Here is a 20,158-nt window from a genome sequence, read left to right as displayed (position 1 = left end):
TTTCAGAAGAATATTTTTATTAATTCAGATCTAGGATGTGTTATTTTTGTGTTCCCTTTATTTTTTTGAGCAGTGTATTATCGGAAACATCTAGTTTCGCTAGAAAGAAACAAAAAGGAAACATTGTACAGATAATCGCATCACATGAAGCTACTGACATTGTAATCTCGATTTGAGGCCTTTCGGATCCATGGTTTGTAACCGATGGATCCAATATGCCTCTCTTTTTAAGAGCAATTTGTTTCTATCACCACCGTGTCGAGGTAATGTAACACCTTCTATGACCTGATAGCGTAGTTGTGATATAGTATGTCCCTTTCGATCTTTTATTCTCATGGAGGTTTCCCCCACATATAATAAACCACAGGGGCATTTGAAGATATACACTACAAACCGACTACAGTGCTCCAGACAAAAAAAAAATGACCAGGAGCCATTGGCTCCTAAACTAAAAAATTTAGGAGCCAAATTAAATTTTTTAGTCGCCAAATTTTAAATGCATATAATTAAAAAAAAGGACTTTGAGAAAATGAGACGCAGGTCACAGTAGTGAGCCAGCACTACATATAGGAGAAAACAGCACCACATACCTCTCACATCCAGAATGTGATTGAGGGCATGTTTTTTCCTCTATGCTTAAATTGTGTCGGATATTAAGTTTGCCTTGTTTACATTGTTGCAACAACATTTCTATATCGCGTTGAACTAAATTAATGAAGGTCTCAACTGGATGGTGAGATTTAGGCGGCATAACTCGCTCTTCATTCTCAAACCAAAACGCCCCAGAGTTAACGTTTCATGACTTGAGTCTATCGATGTGCAAACTTGCGATTGTTCTTCTTGATGAAAATGCACCTTAAGTCGCATATTGCGAAAAAAACGTTGTAAGTCCATATCTAAAGTAAATGTATCAAAGTTCCCAGTTGGACTGAAGGATAAACCTCTCGCTAACAAGTTCATCTGGGCCGGACTTAGACTTTTAGATGACAAATTAAATATTAGGTTTTGTGTCCTACCTGGGATCGCGTCTTCCTTGGTGCCTCTATTTCGCTTGTGATAGCTCCCGGCTCTCCTCGTGTTGGCTTTTTTCTGTCCCGGCGTTGGCCTAAAAAAGAAGGCTGTGACCCACCGGAGATGTCGCTGCCAGAGCCGGATAACGCTGAGCCAGTTCTGCGATTCCTTGCACGTGAGGACGGGATCGCGGTTCCTGAAGGATCCCCCGGCTTTCACCGCAGACATTAATTCCATTTGGGAGGAATTACAGTTCACTATACATTTTGACAAAAAAAATTAAAATCTCATTCTTGGATACCTGGGTTTTACTAGGGGACGATGGGCTTATTCAAACTGACCTTTTCATCAAAAATACTGATCGGAACAGTCTACTCTCCTTCACCAGTAGTCATCCAGAGTCTACAAAAAATCCATTCCCTTTTCACAGTATCAGCGGGTTAAGTGGATTGTGAGTAAGGCTAGCGTTCAGAGCGGGTCCGTCTGATGTCTGCTCAGACGGATCCGCTCCTAAAATGCAGACGTTTGTATCCGTTCAGAACGGATCCGTCTGCATTATAGTTTGAAAAAAAAACTAAGTCTGAAAGTAGCCTGAACGGATCCGTCCAGACTTTACATTGAAAGTCAATGGGGGACGGATCCGTTTGAAGATTGAGCCATATGGTGTCATCTTCAAGCGGATCCGTCCCCATTGACTTCCATTGTAAGTCTGGACGGATCCGCTTGCCTCCGCACGGCCAGGCGGACACCTGAACACTGCAAGCAGCGTTCAGGTGTCCGCTCACTGAGCGGAGGCTGAACGCTGGCAGACTGATGCATTCTGAGCGGATCCGCGTCCACTCAGAATGCATTGGGGCTGGACGGATGCGTTCGGGGCCGCTTGTGAGCCCCTTCAAACGGAGCTCACGAGCGGACACCCGAACGCAGGTGTGAAAGTAGCCTTATCCAGGTACCCTGAAAACACGATTAGAAGAAATGACTAGAGGGGTTACCCCAGTCAACTACTGGATGAACAGAGGAATAGACTGGAAGGTCTACAAGAGGTTAAACCCATTAAATCATCACGGATCCCATTGGTGGTTAAATATCACCCTTGGATCCAAAGGGTTAAAAGCATAGTCAACAAGCATTGGCAGATAGTTTCGAGATCCTATCCCCAAATTGACGAATTTCAGAGACCCCCGATGATGTGTTTCAAAAGAGCAGACAATCTGCGCGATAAGATTGTTAGAGCAGATATAGGCAGTAACAAGATTGGCCCTAGACAGACTACATTATCCACCCCCAGACAAGGCACATTCCCATGCTTAAATTGTGTGAATTGTTCGAATGTTATTAAGGGTGGTTATTTTTCACACCCGCATTCTGGCGAACAAATCCCTATTAGAGGGGTCTTTACCTGCGATAGTCGGTTTGTAGTGTATATCCTCAAATGCCCCTGTGGTTTATTATATGTGGGGGAAACCTCCATGAGAATAAAAGATCGATTGAGCAAGCACAAATCGACAATTAGAAAGGAGAATCTGCTACTCCCACTACCATACCGCTTTCACCAAAAGGGACATACTATATCACAACTACGCTGTCAGGTCATAGAAGGTGTTACATTACCTCGACGCGGTGCTGATAGAAACAAATTGCTCTTAAAAAGAGAGGCATATTGGATCCATCGGTTACAAACCATGGATCCGAAAGGCCTCAATCGAGATTACAATGTCAGTAGCTTCATGTGATGCGATTATCTGTTATGTTTCCTTTTTGTTTCTTTCTAGCGAAACTAGATGTTTCTGATTAATACATTTCACCTGTCAGATTAAGTTGATTCACACACTCCCCAGACACTTGGTTGTGGGAGGAGTTTATTGTAACAATGTGATGTCATTTCCTATATATATATCAGAGCTAGTGGTAAGATGTATACACATGTCTGATGAAAGCACATAGTTGCTGAAACGCGTCACTATGATGAAATATGTGACTGAATAAATCAACAAGATTATTCATCAAGCGAGTGCCGGTCTTATTCTTCGTGAACTGTCTGGAGGATTGGTCATCAGTAAAAAAAAATCTCACAAAACCACTTCAATATTTAGATTTAAATATATTGTGTATAGTTCATGATCTTATTTGATAATTATGGTTCACATATTACACTGCCATTTGTGTGGTGTTTTTTTTTTTTTTTGTAGGGCTGCAGCTAACGATTATTTGAATTAGGGATCGACCGATTATCGGTTTGGCTGATATTATCGGCCGATATTGAGGATTTTGAACGTTATCGGCATCTATTTTGCCGATATACCGATAACGTATGGGGAACACAGAACGCGCTGCTCTCAGCGCGTTCTGTGTTCCCTCCGCAGCACAGGGGAGAAGGAAGCAGTGTCTCCTCCCCCTGTGCTGCTGCTGTTGCCGCTGCCGCCAATGACAGAAGAGAAGAAAAGAGGAGGGGAGGGGCTGTGGCCGCTGCGCCACCAATGAAGATAAGCCATTCATTCATATACAGGAGGCGGGAGCTGGCTGCAGAATCACATAGCCGGCTCCCGGCCTCTATGAGCGATAGCTGCGATCCGCGGTAGTTAACTCCTCAGGTGCCGCCGATCCCAGCTACCGCTCATAGAGGTCGGGAGCCGGCTATGTGATTCTGCAGCCAGCTCCCGCCTCCTGTATATGAATGATTGAGAGACTTATCTTCATTGGTGGTGCAGTGCGCCCCCCCCCCCCCCCCAAGCCCCCCAGTATTAATCACTGGTGGCGCAGTGCGCCCCCACCCCAATCCCGGCCAATAGTAAAAACATTGGTGGCGCAGTGCGCCCCCCCCCCCCCCCACCCAGTATTACTCATTGGTGGCAGTGGCCACAGGATCCCCTCTCCCCTGCTTCTCCGATCGGAGCCCCAGCTGTGTAAGCCTGGGGCTCCGATCGGTTACCATGGCAGCCAGGACGCTATTGAAGCCCTGGCTGCCATGGTAAGCTCCATGCTGCTGTGTGCACAAAGCACAGAGCAGCAGGGACAGTGTGAGATCCTATTCACCCTGATAGAGATCTATCAGGGGGAATAGGACAAGGGTTCTAGTCCCTAAGGGGGCTAAAAGTTAGTAAAAAAAACCCCACAAAAATATTAAGTATAAATGAAAAAGACTTATAAAAAAAAATACACATTAACAATAAACAAAAAAATACACATTAACAATAAACATATTAATTTTCAGCAGATTTGTGTAGGAATTTTTTTTTTCCTCCAAAAATGAAAATTCCCAGAATATCGGTATAAATTATCGGCTATCGGCCTGAAAGTTCACAAATTATCGGTATCGGCCCTAAAAAATCAATATCGGTCGATCCCTAATTTGAATAATCGATTAGTTGTCGATAATTTAATAGATTAATCTGCAAAAACACCAAAATTACAAAACAAAGAGGTTTATATGATTTTACTTGAAAAATTATGTTCAAAGGCCATATTAAAACAAATTGTGGATGGCACTGTTATGGAGGGGATCTGTGGATGGCACTGTTATTATGGGGGATCTGTGGATGACGCTGTTATGGGGGGGATCTGTGGATGGCACTGTTATTATGGGGGATCTGTGGATGGCGCTGTTATGGGGGCGATCTGTGGATGGCACTGTTATGGGGGGGATCTGTGGATGGCACTGTTATGGGGAGGGGGATCTGTGGATGGCACTATATAGCATCTTATGCTATATGTGTCATCCACAGATCCCCCTTCCCCATAACAGTGCACAGATCCCCCTTCCCCATAACAGTGCACAGATCCCCCTTCCCCATAACAGTGCACAGATCCCCCTTCCCCATAACAGTGCACAGATCCCCCTTCCCCATAACAGTGCACAGATCCCCCTTCCCCATAACAGTGCACAGATCCCCCTTCCCCATAACAGTGCACAGATCCCCCTTCCCCATAACAGTGCACAGATCCCCCTTCCCCATAACAGTGCACAGATCCCCCTTCCCCATAACAGTGCACAGATCCCCCTTCCCAATAACAGTGCACAGATCCCCCTCCCATAACAGTGCACAGATCCCCCTTCCCCATAACGGCCCCATATACAGATCCCCCTGCCCCATAACGGCCCCATACACAGATCCCCCTTCCCCATAATGGCCCCGGCCCCGCTGCTCACAGCATACTATTCTGGCAGTAACTTTTACTCAGCGCATCTTTATTACCTTACAATGAAGCTCAGGTAACAGGCAGAGCGGGCGGCAGCGTAACATCACTCACTCATGTGACGCACCTGCTCCGCCCACTTTATGAATGAAGGAGGCGGAGCAGGCGCGTCACGTGAGTAAGTGACGTTACGCCGCCGTCCGCTCTGCCTGTTACTGGAGCTTCATTGTAAGGTAAAATAAAGATGCGCTGGTTTAAAGTAAACCGCCCGCATAGCAACGAATCGGCGATTATTCGATAACTGGATTCGTCAACAACTAATCCCGTTATCGATAAAGTCGATTAATCGTTTTTTGTTTTTTTTTAGCATTAAGTTAAAATTATATTACTGTATTTGCATTGAATTTGGTGTCTTGAGACATAGCTTATATACTTGTGAACTTTTTTTTGTTTCTTTTGGGTATAAGGAACAGTCAGGAGTGAGCGACTCCTTTTTGTTTTTCTTCACTATGCTTTTTTTCCAGGCCTAAAGTCAGCGTCCTGGGCTCTCGGGATCAGCTGTGTATACACCCGGATGTAAAGAAGCAGGAAAATAACCATGTGAAGGTACAAATACTGAGTCTGTATCGCTGTCAACTTGTTTTGCTTACAGATTAAAATGTCTCATACTGTTCTTTCAGGTCCATATGTGTCGCTCCAAGACGTCTACCCGTTCCTGTCACTACTATAATAATGTGGAGGGTACGTTCTAGAGAATGGTTGTGAAGAAATGCCATCCATTATGACAAGTCTAGTTGGCATCAGTAGGAACCAAGTTTTAAAAATTGTCTACTGCTTGCCCATATCCCCCCTTTCATCCTTGTACACACTTCTAGATGCCATATCATACCTTCTGTTTTCTTGGCCACACATTATCAGAGGCCTCCCAGCTTCTCCTGCTGTTACGAAACTAAAAATGCCAGCACGCCCTGAAAAACCATAGACACGCTGGGACTTTTAGTTTTTGCAAGGGTCTAAGACCATCTCTAAGGAATCCCTAATTTGTAAAGGTTAAGGCTGAGTTCACACTTCAGTTATTTGGTCAGTTATCTCTATCAGTTAGGGTCCATTCACACGACCGTATATCTGGGTCTGCATTGCGGCCCCACAAAAAAGATAGAGCATGTCCTATTCTTTTTCCGTAATCGTGGACAAGAATAGCATTACGGACAAGGATAGTACTGTTCTATGAAGGGCCAGCTGTTCCGTTCCGCTAAATACGGAATGCACACGTCGTGTGCATGAGCCCTTGTTGTGAGCCAAAACCAGGAGTGAAGCCTAATCAGAGATCAGTAATGGAAAGATCTGCACCTGTCCTGTGTTTTTGACCAACAACTGGTTTTGGTTCACAATAAGGGTCCATTCACACGTCTCTAGTGTATTGCGGATCCGCAATACACCCGGCCGGCACCCCCATAGAACTGCCTATTCTTGTCCGCAAACAAGAATGGGACATGTTCTATTTTTTTCCGGAGCCGCGGACCGGAAGATCAGGGGCGTGCTCCGGAAATGCGGATGCATCCATTCCTGCCCCATAGAGAATGAATGGGTCCGCACCCGTTCCGCAACTTGCTGAACAGATGTGGACCCATTCTACGGACGTGTGAATGGACCCTAACTGATGGAAATAACTCACAAAATAACTGTGTGAAGTGTGAACTCAGCTTCACCTGTAATAACCCAAAACCTTTTATCCTAGAAAGGAAAGTAGCGTTTATTGGGACAGTATAATGCAAACTCTTACAGGCTAAAACAGATTTTTTTCCTTAGAGAAGAGCACTGAGAAAGACCTCACCACTCAAATATTGGACATTGAGGACCTGGTGAAGAACGGCACCAAACACAGGTACTGCAGTAGTCCAGTAGCCTTCAGACCTGCATTTGTCCTAACTGGCCAGCCCTTGTCCACATGACCTATTATGGCATATCGCATCAAGGAGAAGGATATTCCGCTTGTAGAGCGGAGACCCACTCTAATGATTTCTTCTACTGCAGGGTCGTTGCTACTGAAATCCGCGATGGTCAGTTGCTATCTCTGATTATTTCATAATCTGCAAACATCAGCTCATTGCTATGCAGTTTCTGTTTGAGAAGGATTTTCCAGCTTAGACAACTCTTTGAAATGCATTATATTCTAAGTGTCCAATTCTTGTGTTGCAGGGCCTGCCCCTACTACCTCTCCAGGAATCTGAAGCAGCAAGCGGACATCATATTTATGCCCTATAATTATCTGCTAGACCCAAAGGTATTAGCATTTCTACTGCAGTGACCTCTGCTGACACGTATATTGTGCTGCTCATCAACATTTATGATTTTGTTGAATTCAGTGAAAACCCTTAGCCATATAATGTCTATGGGAACTGCACAGTCATACTGGACCTTATATCATGGGACAGGATGGATTTTTGTGGATGACACTATTGAGTTCACTCATGGCACCTGCTATTAGATATGTCTGGCTGCCGCACATCTCCTGCCTCTATAGAGCTAAAATGGATTTGCTATGCTTAAAGCTTGAGCTCATCTCTTTTGGTCCTCTAATCTGGTTTGGACAGCAAGGTATTGTTGTGGGTGCAGCTGCACAATATATCATACAGTATATTTATTTAACCCCCTAACTGTTTTGCCACAGTCCAGCTCCAGCAGTGGGAAAAGTAGCTAACTGGAGGGGTGAGGGCTGCTTTAGATGCTGCTATCTCCTGAATGGTAGCAGCTAGAAACATGACATTCCAGGCTTTCAGACAATACCAGAATGACAGCAATACGTTCAGTACAGGGGAAGATATCACTGATAGAAATTGGGATGCTGTGAATGCAGCTGAAAGTGAAAGTAAAAACAGGTTTTACCAGCGATATTCCTGACTCGATTTCTAACCGTGATTTCTCCTCTTTTGCTTGGACTTTAGCTGTCATTTTTGGTCTTGTATGAAAGCCTGGACTGTCAGCCATTCAGGAGATGGCAGCATCTAAAGCAGCCCTCCCGCTCCAGTTAGCTACTTTTCCCACTGCCCGAGCTGGACTCGAGCAAAACAGGTGGTTAAAGGGGCTGTGGCAACTGGGACATTGATGTCATATCTCTAAGATATGCCATCAAAGTAAGATAGGTTCAGGTCCCACCTCTGAGACCTGCATCTATCTCTAAAACGGGCCTGCGAAGGTGAAGGAGAATGCACCGTGCATGCTCAGCGTGCTCTACTTTCATTTCTACGGGAGTTCTGAAAAAAGCAGATTTGGCACGCTGGGTATTTTCTGAAGTCTATTAGAAATGAATGTAGAGTACACTGTGCAAGCACGGCCACCACACCATTCTCTTCTATAAAACTACCAGAGATAGTCGAGCCAGCGCTCTGCTATTTTCAGAACTCGCATAGCTGTGAATCAAGCGTGGCTTCGCTTGTGCGGCTACTCTTTGCTCACTTTGGGGGTCTCTTTCTGGAGATGCACCTATCTGACAATGGTGGCATATTCTAGCTATATGGCACCGATGTCTCAGATGAGACAACCCTTTTTCATATGGCATTAATGGGACTTAATACATTTACCGGATCATCAGATGGCCATAGAAATTTATGAAAATGATGAATGATTTTGTCTAATGAATCGTTTTTGAATATTTAGAAGATTTATGCTGTCAGTCAGTCAATGGAAACATTATTGTTTATATCCAGAGTCTAAACACCTGTGCAGACCTAATGTTTAAAGCTGAAGCTTATTTAAAGGGGTTCTCAAAGAATTAAAAAAAATTAAAATACTGAAATTTTACTTTATTATAAATATATTCCAAAATACCTTTCATTAGATATAATGGCTAGTTTTGTCTGGGGAGCAATCATTAGGAGAAATAAAATGGCTGCCATCCTATTAGTACACAATAAACCTGTCCTAATCACACAGTAGAACACGTTAATTCACAGCACTGAGATAAAGTGCTGCCTCATCCTCCTCTCTACTCTACTTGTCAGAGATTATGATTGACGTTGAGCGAAGTCGCTTAGCTCAAAACTGTGTTTGCTGTAGGGAGATCTGTCTCCATGCAGTATTCAAATGTACGGGCTCAGCTGAGGTGAAATTCATTATTTAATTTTCTTAATTCCCGGAGAACCCCTTTAAGTAAAAACACATGATTCTTGTTTTCCAGAGTCGTAAGGCGCATAACATTGATCTGAAGGGCACAGTTGTCATATTTGATGAAGCCCACAATGTGGTACGTCATTGGCATCCATCTAGTGCCATAAGGGTCATAGATCATAATTTTTCCATGACTCTTTTGTCGTCTTCCTCCCAGGAGAGAATGTGTGAGGAGTCTGCTTCTTTTGATCTAACGCCGTATGATTTGGCATCTGGGATCGATGCTTTGGATCTGGTCATCAAGGAGGCCACAGACAACCTGGAGCAGAAGCATATTAGTGCAGAATTTAACATGGAAGCGCCCAGTTCAAGTATGTTTCAACATGCAGTTTAAAGAATGGAGATTTTCAGTCTGGATGCCATGGCTGTGCACAGCTTCGGAAGAGTTCCATTTTCCTGATGAAAAGCTGCAAATGTGCAGCCTCTCTTCCAACAGCCGTAGAATTGTATAGTAGTTTCTGCCTGCAGTCACCACTAGTGCGAGTTCACGGCATATGGCGTATACTGTTCCTATTTAACTAATTAATACATTTGTCTTCAGTAATCTCCCGCTAGTGTCCATAGATCTAGTACCCACATGATGCTGTGAGTTTGGGTAGTAGACCCCTGGTTTGCCGGGAACGCACAGCATTAGAGATCACTTGAGCATTGAGTTTGGTAGATAAGCTGTAGTCTGTTCAGGAAAAACAGCGGTCACACATTGTTACCGGGTCCGGACCACATTATATTAACCTACTGTGGGCACCCCTGCCAATCAGCTGTTTGAAGAGAACTCAGTGCTCATACGATGTCGATGGCACGCAGATAAATAGTGAGGAGAGCACTGCACTCGTACGAGCACTGTGTTCTCTTCAAACAGCTGATTGGCATGGGTGCCCGCAGTTGGCTTCCCCCACCAATCTGATGTTGATAACCTATCCTGAGGATAGGTCAGCAATATAAGAAAAAAGTGGAGAACCCATTTGAAAGGGTTGTCCGAAACAGAACGTTTACTAATGCTCTCTTCTCTGGTGCCATGCTCTGTGCTGCGACTTTGGTCCTGCAGTTTTGTTTACAGACTGCAGCGGTGGCATGCACGTATACAGCATGTGACCACTGCAGCCAGTTACTGCCCTCAATGCTATACCGCTGTGGGCGGTGATTTGCTTCAACAGTTATCTCATAAATCCCTTTAAGAGTTTGACATGTCCTAAGGAAAAATCATAACCAACTGCTGAAGTGGCTGTGTTCACCTTCCATTAGAGTAGAGGCATATTAGTGTTTTTTATTTTTTATGAATAAATGATTTACCTTCTCATTTTGCCAAAACTGCAATTTTGTTCTATTTCCAGATATGAATGTAGAACTTGAAGACCTGGCCAAGATAAAGGGTGAGGCTTATTACCTGGCTACTGTTTTTTTCTTAAACAGCATTTTGTATAAAATGTAAAGGGACAAAAAAAACTATATTTTTGTACTTACCGTAAAATCTGTTTCTGTTCCGTTCATTGGGGGACATAGGCTTGACCGTGGGTATAGCTGCTGGCACTAGGAGGCGACACTAAGCACAAAAGTGTGAGCTGCTCCCTCCAGCTATACCCTTCCTACAGGGACTAAGCTAAAAAAGTTTGTGCAAAAGCAGTAGGAGAAGCAAAAGAAAAAACAGGAAAACCAAACAATGTACAAACCCAGAACCACGCAGGCCACAACGAGGCCCGTAACAAGAGAAAATGGGTGGGAGCTGTGTCCCCCCAATGAACGAAAGAGAAACAGATTTTTCGGTAAATACAAAAATCTAGTTTTCTCATTCGTATCATTGGGGACACAGCCTGCCGTCTGCAAAACTCTACGCCCCAGAGAAGATTCAGAAGATGCAAAGGTGTGTACCCTGTAAAATTTGGAAAAGGTGTGCAAAGACGACCAGTTCGCTGCCTTGTACACCTGAAGGGCCAAAGCCCCATGATGTACTGCCCAAAAGGCCCCTACTGCCCAAGCAGAATGAGCAGTAACCCGGAAGGGCGGAGCCCGGTCACTGATGCGTTACGTTTCCACAATGGACAAATGAATCCATCAGGAAATGGATGCTTTGGACGCAGCCAGCCCTCGTCTCGGTCCCTCTGGAATGACGAATAGTAAATCCGTCCGTCGGAAAGTTAACGTCTGAGACCGATACAGTCCTGATCAAAAGTTTAAGACCACTTGAAAAATGGCAAAAAATCATATTTTACATTGTTGGATCTCAACAAGGTTCCAAGTAGAGCTTCAACATTCAAAGGTGGAAGAAAGTTTTATTATCTGATAAGATTTCTTTTTACCTTGATGGTCCTGATGGTTTCCAACGTTACTGGCATGACAAGCAGATCCCACCTGATATGTTTTCTATGTGCCACAGTGGAGGGGGCGCCATAATGGTCTGGAGTGCTTTTTCCTTCAGTGGAACAATGGAGCTTCAGGAAGTGCAGGGGCGTCAAACGGCCGCTGGCTATGTCCAGATGTTGCAGAGAGCATTCCTCATGACTGAGGGCCCTCGTCTGTGTGGTAACGACTGGGTTTTTCAACAGGACAATGCTACAGTACACAATGCCCGCAGGACGAGGGACTTCTTCCAGGAGAATAACATCACTCTTTTGGCCCATCCTGCGTGTTCCCCTGATCTAAATCCAATTGAGAACCTTTGGGGATGGATGGCAAGGGAAGTTTACAAAAATGGACAACAGTTCCAGACAGTAGATGGCCTTCGTGCGGCCATCTTCACTACTTGGAGAAATGTTCCCACTCACCTCATGGAAACGCTTGCATCAAGCATGCCAAAACTAATTTTTGAAGTGATCAACAATAACGGCGGAGCTACTCATTACTGAGTTCATGTTTGGAAGTTGGATTTCTGTTTTGGGGGGGTTTAGTTTTTTTTTGGAGGTGTGGTCCTAAACTTTTGTTCAGCTGAAAAACAGCCTGTTTCAGTTTATTCGTTGTTTTGATTAAATTGAATGCTCAAAAAATGTTTTGTCTCACTCCCATTTCTTCTTGTTGCATGTTGAAGCTCTACTTAGAACCTTGTTAAGATCCAGCCATGCTAAATATGATTTTTTTGCCATTTTTCAAGTGGTCTTAAACTTTTGATCCAGGACTGTAGATGCGAGCGGCCTGAACCAATTCCAGAGTGTGGAGCGACTGCTCACGAGGATTAGACGGGGCAAGACAAAAGGAATGGAGAATGGTCACTTCATTGAGATGGAATGCCGACATGACCTTCGGAAAGACTGGACAGGGCAAAGGACTACCTTGTCCTGATGGAGGATACGGAAGGGCCGACAGTAAAAAAGCCGCTAGTTCTGACACCCTACGAATGGAAGTGATTGCCACGATTAAAAGCCACCTTATAGGACAAGAAGCGAAGGGACACCTGCTGCAAAGGCTCAAACGGAGAGGACTGGAGAGCGCTGAGCACCAGGTTAAGGTCCCAAGGATTTGACGGAGGCCGGTAAGGGGGCGCAGCGTGCGACACCCCCTGCAGAAAGGTCAGAACCGCAGAAAGTGAAGCCAGGTTCCGCTGAAAAAGAATGGAAAGGGCTGAAACTTGCCCTTTGAGGGAACTGAGAGCCAGCCCCAAGTCCATGCCCGACTGCAGGAAAGACTAGAGTCGTGGCAGGAAAGACAACGAGAACCGAATGGGAGACAACTGGTGGCGTTTGCACCAACTAAAGTAGGACTTCCAAGTTTGGTGATAGATCCGGGAGGACGACTGCTTCCTAGCCCGAATCATGGTCTGGACAACCGCATCCGAGAAAGCCCGAGTCCTTAGTACAGCGGCTTCAACAGCCAGGCCATTAAATGTAGCAACCCTAAATTCAGGTGGAAGATCAGACCCTGCAACCAGAGGTCCTCCCGAAGGGGAAGACACCAGGGTTCGTCGGCAAGGAGGGAGACTAGGGATGCTTGCCATACTCTGCGTGGCCAGTCCGGGGCCACGAGAATGACCTGGCAGACCTTCGGACCTGATTTTTCCGGAGAAGACACGGAAGAGATGGGAACACGTAAGGAAACGTAAACTACGTCCACGAGATCATAAGGGCGTCTAACGCCCGAGCCAGAGGATCCTTGGACCTTGCGTCGAAGCTTTCTACCTTGCGGTTGAAGCGGGAGGCTATGAGAACCACATCCGGTCGACCCCATCGCTCTCAGAAAGACCTGTGGATGCAGAGCTTATTCGCCAGGATCGAGTCTCTCTCAGCTGAGAAAGTCGGCGATACAGTTGTCGATGTCGGGGATATGAACTGCCGACAGGGCTGGAACATGGCTCTACGCCCAGGAGAGGATGAGGGCTGCTTCCAACATGACTGCGGGGCTCCGCGTGCCGCCCTGGTGTTTTAGATATGCGACTGCCGTGGAGTTGTCGGATTGAACCCGAACTGGACCCCCCTGGTCCGTACAATGAACCAGAGAGAGGTGAATCGCCCGCAATTCTAGAATATTGATCGGAAGGGAGAATTCCTCGCGGGACCAGGTGCCCTGGACCGAGAGATTGTCCAGAACTCTTTCCCCCCCCCCCCATCAACCACCACCGAAGGGAGCAGGGAGACGGTTGAGGGGAGGCTGGGAAATGGTCTGAATGTGCCGCTGAAGAGCCCTGGTATGGAACTGAGCGTAGGGCACTGCTTCAAAGGAAGAGACCATGTAGCCCAGAGCCCTCATGCACTGACAAATGGGAAGAGGCTGAGGCCCCAACAAGGAGAGAATCTGACGACGGAGAGTTTGTCCGGGGGCAAGAATATCTTGGCCCGATCGGTGTCGAATAGCATGCCCAGAAACATCAGCTGTCGAGATGGGTGAACACATGACTTTGATAGGTTCAGAACCCACCCAAAGCTGTACAGGGTGCCCCGGACGATGTGTAGACTGTCCCCTATTGTCCGGAATGACAGACTTGATCGGGATATCGTCCAAGTACGGAATCGCCACTATCCCCCTGGCATGAAGCAGAGCCATGACTGAGGCGAGAAGCTTGGTAAAGACCCTGGGAGCTGTGGCAAGACAACAAACTGGTAATGAAAAGGGTCCCACTGCGAACCGAAGATATTTCTGGTGACTGACGCAGATGGGAACATGGAAGTAAGCGTCCTTGATGTCTATTAAGGACAGGTACTTCCCTGGGTGCATGGATGCAATGACCGATCGCAGGGACTCCATCCGGAAACAGCGGAGCCGAAGGAAGCAGTTGAGGGCTTTGAGGTCTAGAATGGGACGGACCGTACCCTCCTTTTTGGGGACAAAGAGATTGGAGTAGAATCTGCGAAAACGGTCTTGAAGTGGAACTGGAACAATCACTCCCTGCTGCAGAAGGGTGAGAATAGCCTGAAAAAAGGAATGGGCGGTGGAGGAAGAGGTCGGGGGGACGAGCGAAAAAAAAAAAAAACGGGGAAGAGGTGGGGACCGGATCTCCAGTTTGTAACCGTCCGAGATGACTTCTCGTACCCAGGCATACGAGATGTGAGCTAACCAGACATGCTGGAACAGATGAAGACGACCTCTCACTTGACTGGGGGGGGCGCCAGAGACCACACGTCATGCAGAGAAGGGCTTGGGGTCCTGCTGACGAGGACGCCAGGGTGGGCGAGGCGTGGGAAAGTTGCACTGCAATATCCGAAAGTTCCTCCGAGGAGTCCCACGAGGCCCTGACGTAGCTTGTTTGCCCACTCAGTCATAGCCTTGCTAACCCATGTAGAGGTAAAAACCGGGCGTAGGCCAGTGCCAACTGCTTCAAAAGCAGATTTGGCAAAATATTCCAAATTCTTATCTCTGGGGTCCGAAAAGGAAGCCCCATCCGCAAGGTGGTATTCTTAGCCAGGTGGGATACCGGAGGGTCAACAATAGGAGAGGATGACCACTTCTTTGTCAAATCCTCTGGAAAGGGATATAAGACGTCTAAGCGTTTTTGGCAAAGCAAAACGCCGGTCAAGGAAGTTCCATTCCTTGTAAAAAATATAAAGAGAAGAGAAGAGTCTGCTTTTGGCGCTCCAAAACCCGGACACGGCAATCTTTGATTTCAGACTTTATTTTTCATTCCAATTTAAAATAATTTGGATAAAAACAACACGTTTTGGGGAATTAAGATCCCCTTTTATATCTAAATTCTAAATTGGAATAAAAAAAGCAGACTCTTCTCTCGTCTTTATCTAACGACCAGTGAGGAGGGACTGGACATCCTTCAGCATTGGAACTTGTACCTGCGGCTGCACACCCGAAGGGATCGTTGCTTCATTTGATATTCCTACAATAGGGTTGTGCCTATTATAGCACAACCCAAAAAGGTGAGCCTTTAATCTCAAAATTGCAAAAACTAACAAGGTAGGGAGGCTCAACACTTCAAATGAACGGATTGCGGTGGGTTCACTGCTGATTGGGTCACTCACCCAATAATGAAATGAAAATATATAACACAGAGGAGCAGGCGACACCACCTTCTGGAATAAGAGTGGAACACTGGAAATACTCTATTGAAAAATTTATTGTGAGATATCACACATAAAAATGGCCAATATATACACTACTCAATACAATAAAATAAAATACACTGGATAAAATTAATATTAAAACGGATGACACAGATGAATGGCCAGACTGTCTTACAGTCTCCTGGAATAAAGACTTTATTCCAGGAGACTGTAAGACAGTCTGGCCATTCATCTGTGTCATCCGTTTTAATATTAATTTTATCCAGTGTATTTTATTTTATTGTATTGAGTAGTGTATATATTGGCCATTTTTATGTGTGATATCTCACAATAAATTTTTCAATAGAGTATTTCCAGTGTTCCACTCTTATTCCAGAAGGTGGTGTCGCCTGCTCCTCTGTGTTATTTAATCTCAAAATACCTCAGTCCTATATACAATCTAGGACATACTACCCTATTGTGCGCTATTTTCTTGAGCCCAAGGCACGTCCACTTCACATATAACCATTCCTTGGAAAGGGAGAAATCAAACCCTGGGTGGTTGGGGAAAACTTTTGGCGAGCGACTGGATCGCCTGAAGGAAAAACTAGAACCGGCAGATGAGGGCGTAGGGTCCTCAACATGTAAGGTTTCTATGCCCGCTGCAATGAGATTGTCTCACCAGTCTTCCAAACTGTCCACTATGGTAGAAAAAGTCAGCGTCTGACAACATATCCTCAGAACACACCTCTTCTAATGAGACTCCCTGGGAGATGGAAGAAGAGGGGAACCAGATGCCTTTCGAGGAGAGGCTGGTCTGGTCCGTTTTGCAGGACAGCTGCGATGGGGAGTAGCAGAGGGGTCCCCAGAGTCTGACTGGTCAGAGGGTGGCCGCGCGGCCAAATTCCCCAGCATTTCCACAATGGCCCTGTTGGGCTGGGAAACGTCCTGCACCATCTTAGAGAGCGCACCCACTCCGGCTCTACCATAGGGGGGGGCGACTGGGACAGGGTCAGAGCCACTTGGCGGTGGAGCAGAGGGGATCCAACTGACCGGATGGGAATTTTGAGCGACAAGAAGCACATGAGGATTTTGCGACAGAAAGAAGTTTGGGAAGCACAGAAGGCTACCCTTCACCCCACCGCCCCCCACAGAAGAGCCGCCCCGCAGCTGTTAACCATATCCCTGCCTGGGGGAGGACAAGGCTTCGTGGGGGCCATCCACAGCAAGTAACCTGAGAAGGGGAGGTGGGAGAGGCGGGGTTGGAGCCAGGAATACTTACCCATCTGACGTGTTCTGTTCCCCTGATTCCAGGCGGATCACCACCTTCGGTGCTCGGCCCCTTGGGGAGGGCTGCTACACAGGAACAGAGGGAGCTTGTCGTGGGCGGCCGTGATGGCCCGAAGGCTGGCGGGATGCAGAGGCTTTAGGAACCTCTGGTCTTCCTTGTCTTCTGGAGACAGTGGGCTTGGGGACCCCCTGGTCTCCTGCCTGTAATCCCGCTAAAGGAAAAGAAAAAATCAAAAAAAGGAAAAAAATCAGCAGACCTGCAAAGAAGGGAGGTCTGCCTCCTACAGACACTAAGCTAAAACTGTTTTACCTTAGTCCCTGTAGGAAGGGTATAGTTAAAGGGAGGAGCTCACACTTTTGTGCTTAGTGTTGCCTCCTAGTGGCAGCAGCTATACCCACAGTCAAGCCTGTGTCCCCCAATGACACGGATGAGAAAATCATATTAACAGGGTTTTGTGTTTGTTTGTTTTTTTATAAACCCCCTTCAAGACCAGTCTATTTCGGGCCTTTTGAGCTCTGTGATAATATAGGTTTATATGATTTGACACAGGATTTCTGAGTCAAAAGCACTGGACTCTTAGAAGAGACAGCGAGAGTCCTGATTACTGCGCCCACACATGATGATTGACAGCTGTCCTTGTATCATAGAGAAAGCTGTCAATCATCCTGTGTGGGCAGCGTAATCAGCACTCACGTGCCTCCTAGGAGTCCATTCAGGATTTACTCTGCTTTTAACTCAGAAATAAACCTACCTATCTCAAAGCAAGCATATAGCTTGCTTAGAGGACCTTTCACCGGTCCTGACATTACAATATAAGTACCTGGCAGTGTAGGGCATATTTAGGAGATGGGATATGTCTTATTTATTTTTTTCCCGATGGGCTGCTCTGTTCCCCTGCTGTGCCCCCTGTTCTGGTTTCCCGCCATGCATACTAATCCATACCATCGGTACAGGGAGGAGGAGGAGATGGCCGTGTTTCTCAGGGGGCTTCTCCTTCTAACTGGCTGTGAGCTGCCCAATCTCAGCGGAACACGTCACAGCCATTGAGAAAAAAACCAGCTCAGCTTCTCCCTAGATGTGACGCGATCCGCTGTGATTAGATTGCTCACAGCCAGGGAGATGGAGACGCCCCCTTGAGAAACCCGGCCGTCTCCTCCTCTCTGTACCGATGGTATGGATTAGCATACATTACGTGGAACTAGAAGAAAATTAAAGATCGGTGTAAAAAAATATTAAGAATAAAAAAGGCCATATAATTGGTAATGTCGCATCTGTAATGACAGGAACTATAAAATGGCCACGCTATTTAAGGCTACTCCGTAATAATGGGTCCGCAATTGTGCGGAACTGGTGCGGACCCATTTATTCTTTATGGGGACGGAATGGATGCGGACAGCACACAGTGTGCTGTCCGCATCCGCATTTCTGGACCGCGCTGCCGATCTTCCGGTTTGCAGCTCTGGAAAAAAATAGAACTTGTCGGACAAGAATAGGCATTTCTATTGGGGGGGGGAGCGGCCGGGTGTATTGCGGATCCGCAATGCACTACAGACGTGTGAATGGACCCTAACCTGCACTGCAAATGCCACGGAAATTAGTGCCAGAATTCCTCTCAGATTATGAGGACACAAAAACAAATGTTTATTTTTTAACTATTTAATGAACTTATTTTTAAATTTATTTTTTCATTTTTACATTGCAAAAGCCACAACTTTTTTAATTTTTCCATCATTTTTGCTGTATGAGAGCTTGTTTTGTAGAAGGTCAAGTGGGCATGGTGTGAGCGGGAAAGGGGATGGGCCGGGAGGCCTGTCTCATTTACCATTTTCTATTCCTGTTTTAGGCGTAGAAAATGGTCTAAATGTAAGACAACTAGGAAACTGTCTTACATTTAGAAGTGGCCGGTCTTAATAAATGTGCCCCTTAGTGTATCATCTCATTTATAAGAGCTTTGCTTGCCTTTAGTGATCACAAGTGGAGAACCTGTACACTGCCCAACATATTATTTTTTAGAAGGAATGGTACACTTAGGCAGGTTAATACTATAGATGGAGTAAACGTGGACAGGCTGTCTAGTCCTACCCCAGATTTATCACAGGGGCTCAGGCTGGATGATAAATCTGGTGCAGGGACAGACCCTTTTTTTTTCGTCTAACTCTATACCAACTATCTTACTTTGCAACAGAATTTTACACCAGAATTGTTGCACAATTTTGGCGCAAGACATCACATATTAGGTCATCACCACTTTCAAGCTACAATCCTTTTCCAGTAAGCTGCTCCACTATTTCAGCCTAGGCACAGAAACTTTCAGTAAACCTGGATGTACCAGGTTGCACAGCCTAGGTGGCCAATGATGTTTACTGCACAATATGCTTTTTTACCCTTCTGCCTGTAGATGGTGCCAGCTGCATATACTGTATGTTGTGTAAGATAATGTTATAACATGCATAAAATATCCTAGTATAATGTTATGGGTTTCATCCTCCAGGCGCCCTCCTGCAGCTTGAGAGCTCCATTGATGCTGTAACACTTCCAGCCAATGGGAACGGTATTACGAAAGAAGGGAGGTATGTGACGCTGCCAACCATTTACATTGACATTCTTTTCCAAACCCGATATTTAGGAAGGTCTTGCTGACATGTATGTATGTGGTGTGGTCATCCAGTTGTACCACAAGTTACATCATTTTATGAATGATGGCGGGAGCAAGCTAACAGTATGTCAGTTGAGCACGCCATATTACCCATCACAGGGGCGGACTGGGAACTTAAAGTGGCCCTGGAAAAAATACTAAAAGTGGCCCCATTTTGTAGTTGGGTCCAAATTGATGAAAGGCAGGGCCAAAAATACCGTATTGAGGCACGTTATGGCACCTCAAAAGAGCCAAATACCACAGTCCATCACAAAATATTGCCATAGAAAAAAGGGAAAGAGTGGCAGCACCGTCCCTGGTGAAAGCAGAAGGGTGCAACTGGCCCAATGTGGATAAAATCCAACAAATACAGGAAAAAAAAGATGGGCAGCACTCCAAGAAGTAAAAAAATTACAAAAATACTTTATTTACCCAAGCAGGACATGCGACGTTTCGGCTCTATACAGGAGCCTTTCTCAAGCAGTGTATACAGACAAAGTGCCAAATATA

General features: G+C 45.8%; 1 protein-coding gene across 3 annotated transcripts in view; it reads left to right on the top strand.

The window, feature by feature from the left end:
- RTEL1 (regulator of telomere elongation helicase 1) overlaps positions 1–20,158 on the top strand; it is a 197,303-nt gene that overhangs the window by 19,155 nt on the left and 157,990 nt on the right. For all 3 annotated transcript variants that reach the window (XM_040439096.1, XM_040439095.1, XM_040439097.1), the window contains exons 4-11: positions 5,670–5,751; positions 5,826–5,886; positions 6,955–7,030; positions 7,345–7,429; positions 9,323–9,388; positions 9,470–9,623; positions 10,644–10,682; positions 19,505–19,583. In XM_040439096.1, coding sequence (XP_040295030.1) covers positions 5,670–5,751; positions 5,826–5,886; positions 6,955–7,030; positions 7,345–7,429; positions 9,323–9,388; positions 9,470–9,623; positions 10,644–10,682; positions 19,505–19,583 — 642 coding nt within the window. The remainder of the gene's footprint in view (positions 1–5,669; positions 5,752–5,825; positions 5,887–6,954; positions 7,031–7,344; positions 7,430–9,322; positions 9,389–9,469; positions 9,624–10,643; positions 10,683–19,504; positions 19,584–20,158) is intronic.

This window comes from Bufo bufo, chromosome 6 (assembly GCF_905171765.1).
Source record: "Bufo bufo chromosome 6, aBufBuf1.1, whole genome shotgun sequence".
Classification (NCBI taxonomy): domain Eukaryota; kingdom Metazoa; phylum Chordata; class Amphibia; order Anura; family Bufonidae; genus Bufo; species Bufo bufo.
The sequence above is the reverse complement of the archived record's forward strand: the minus strand, read 5'-3'. Positions and strand labels throughout refer to the sequence as shown.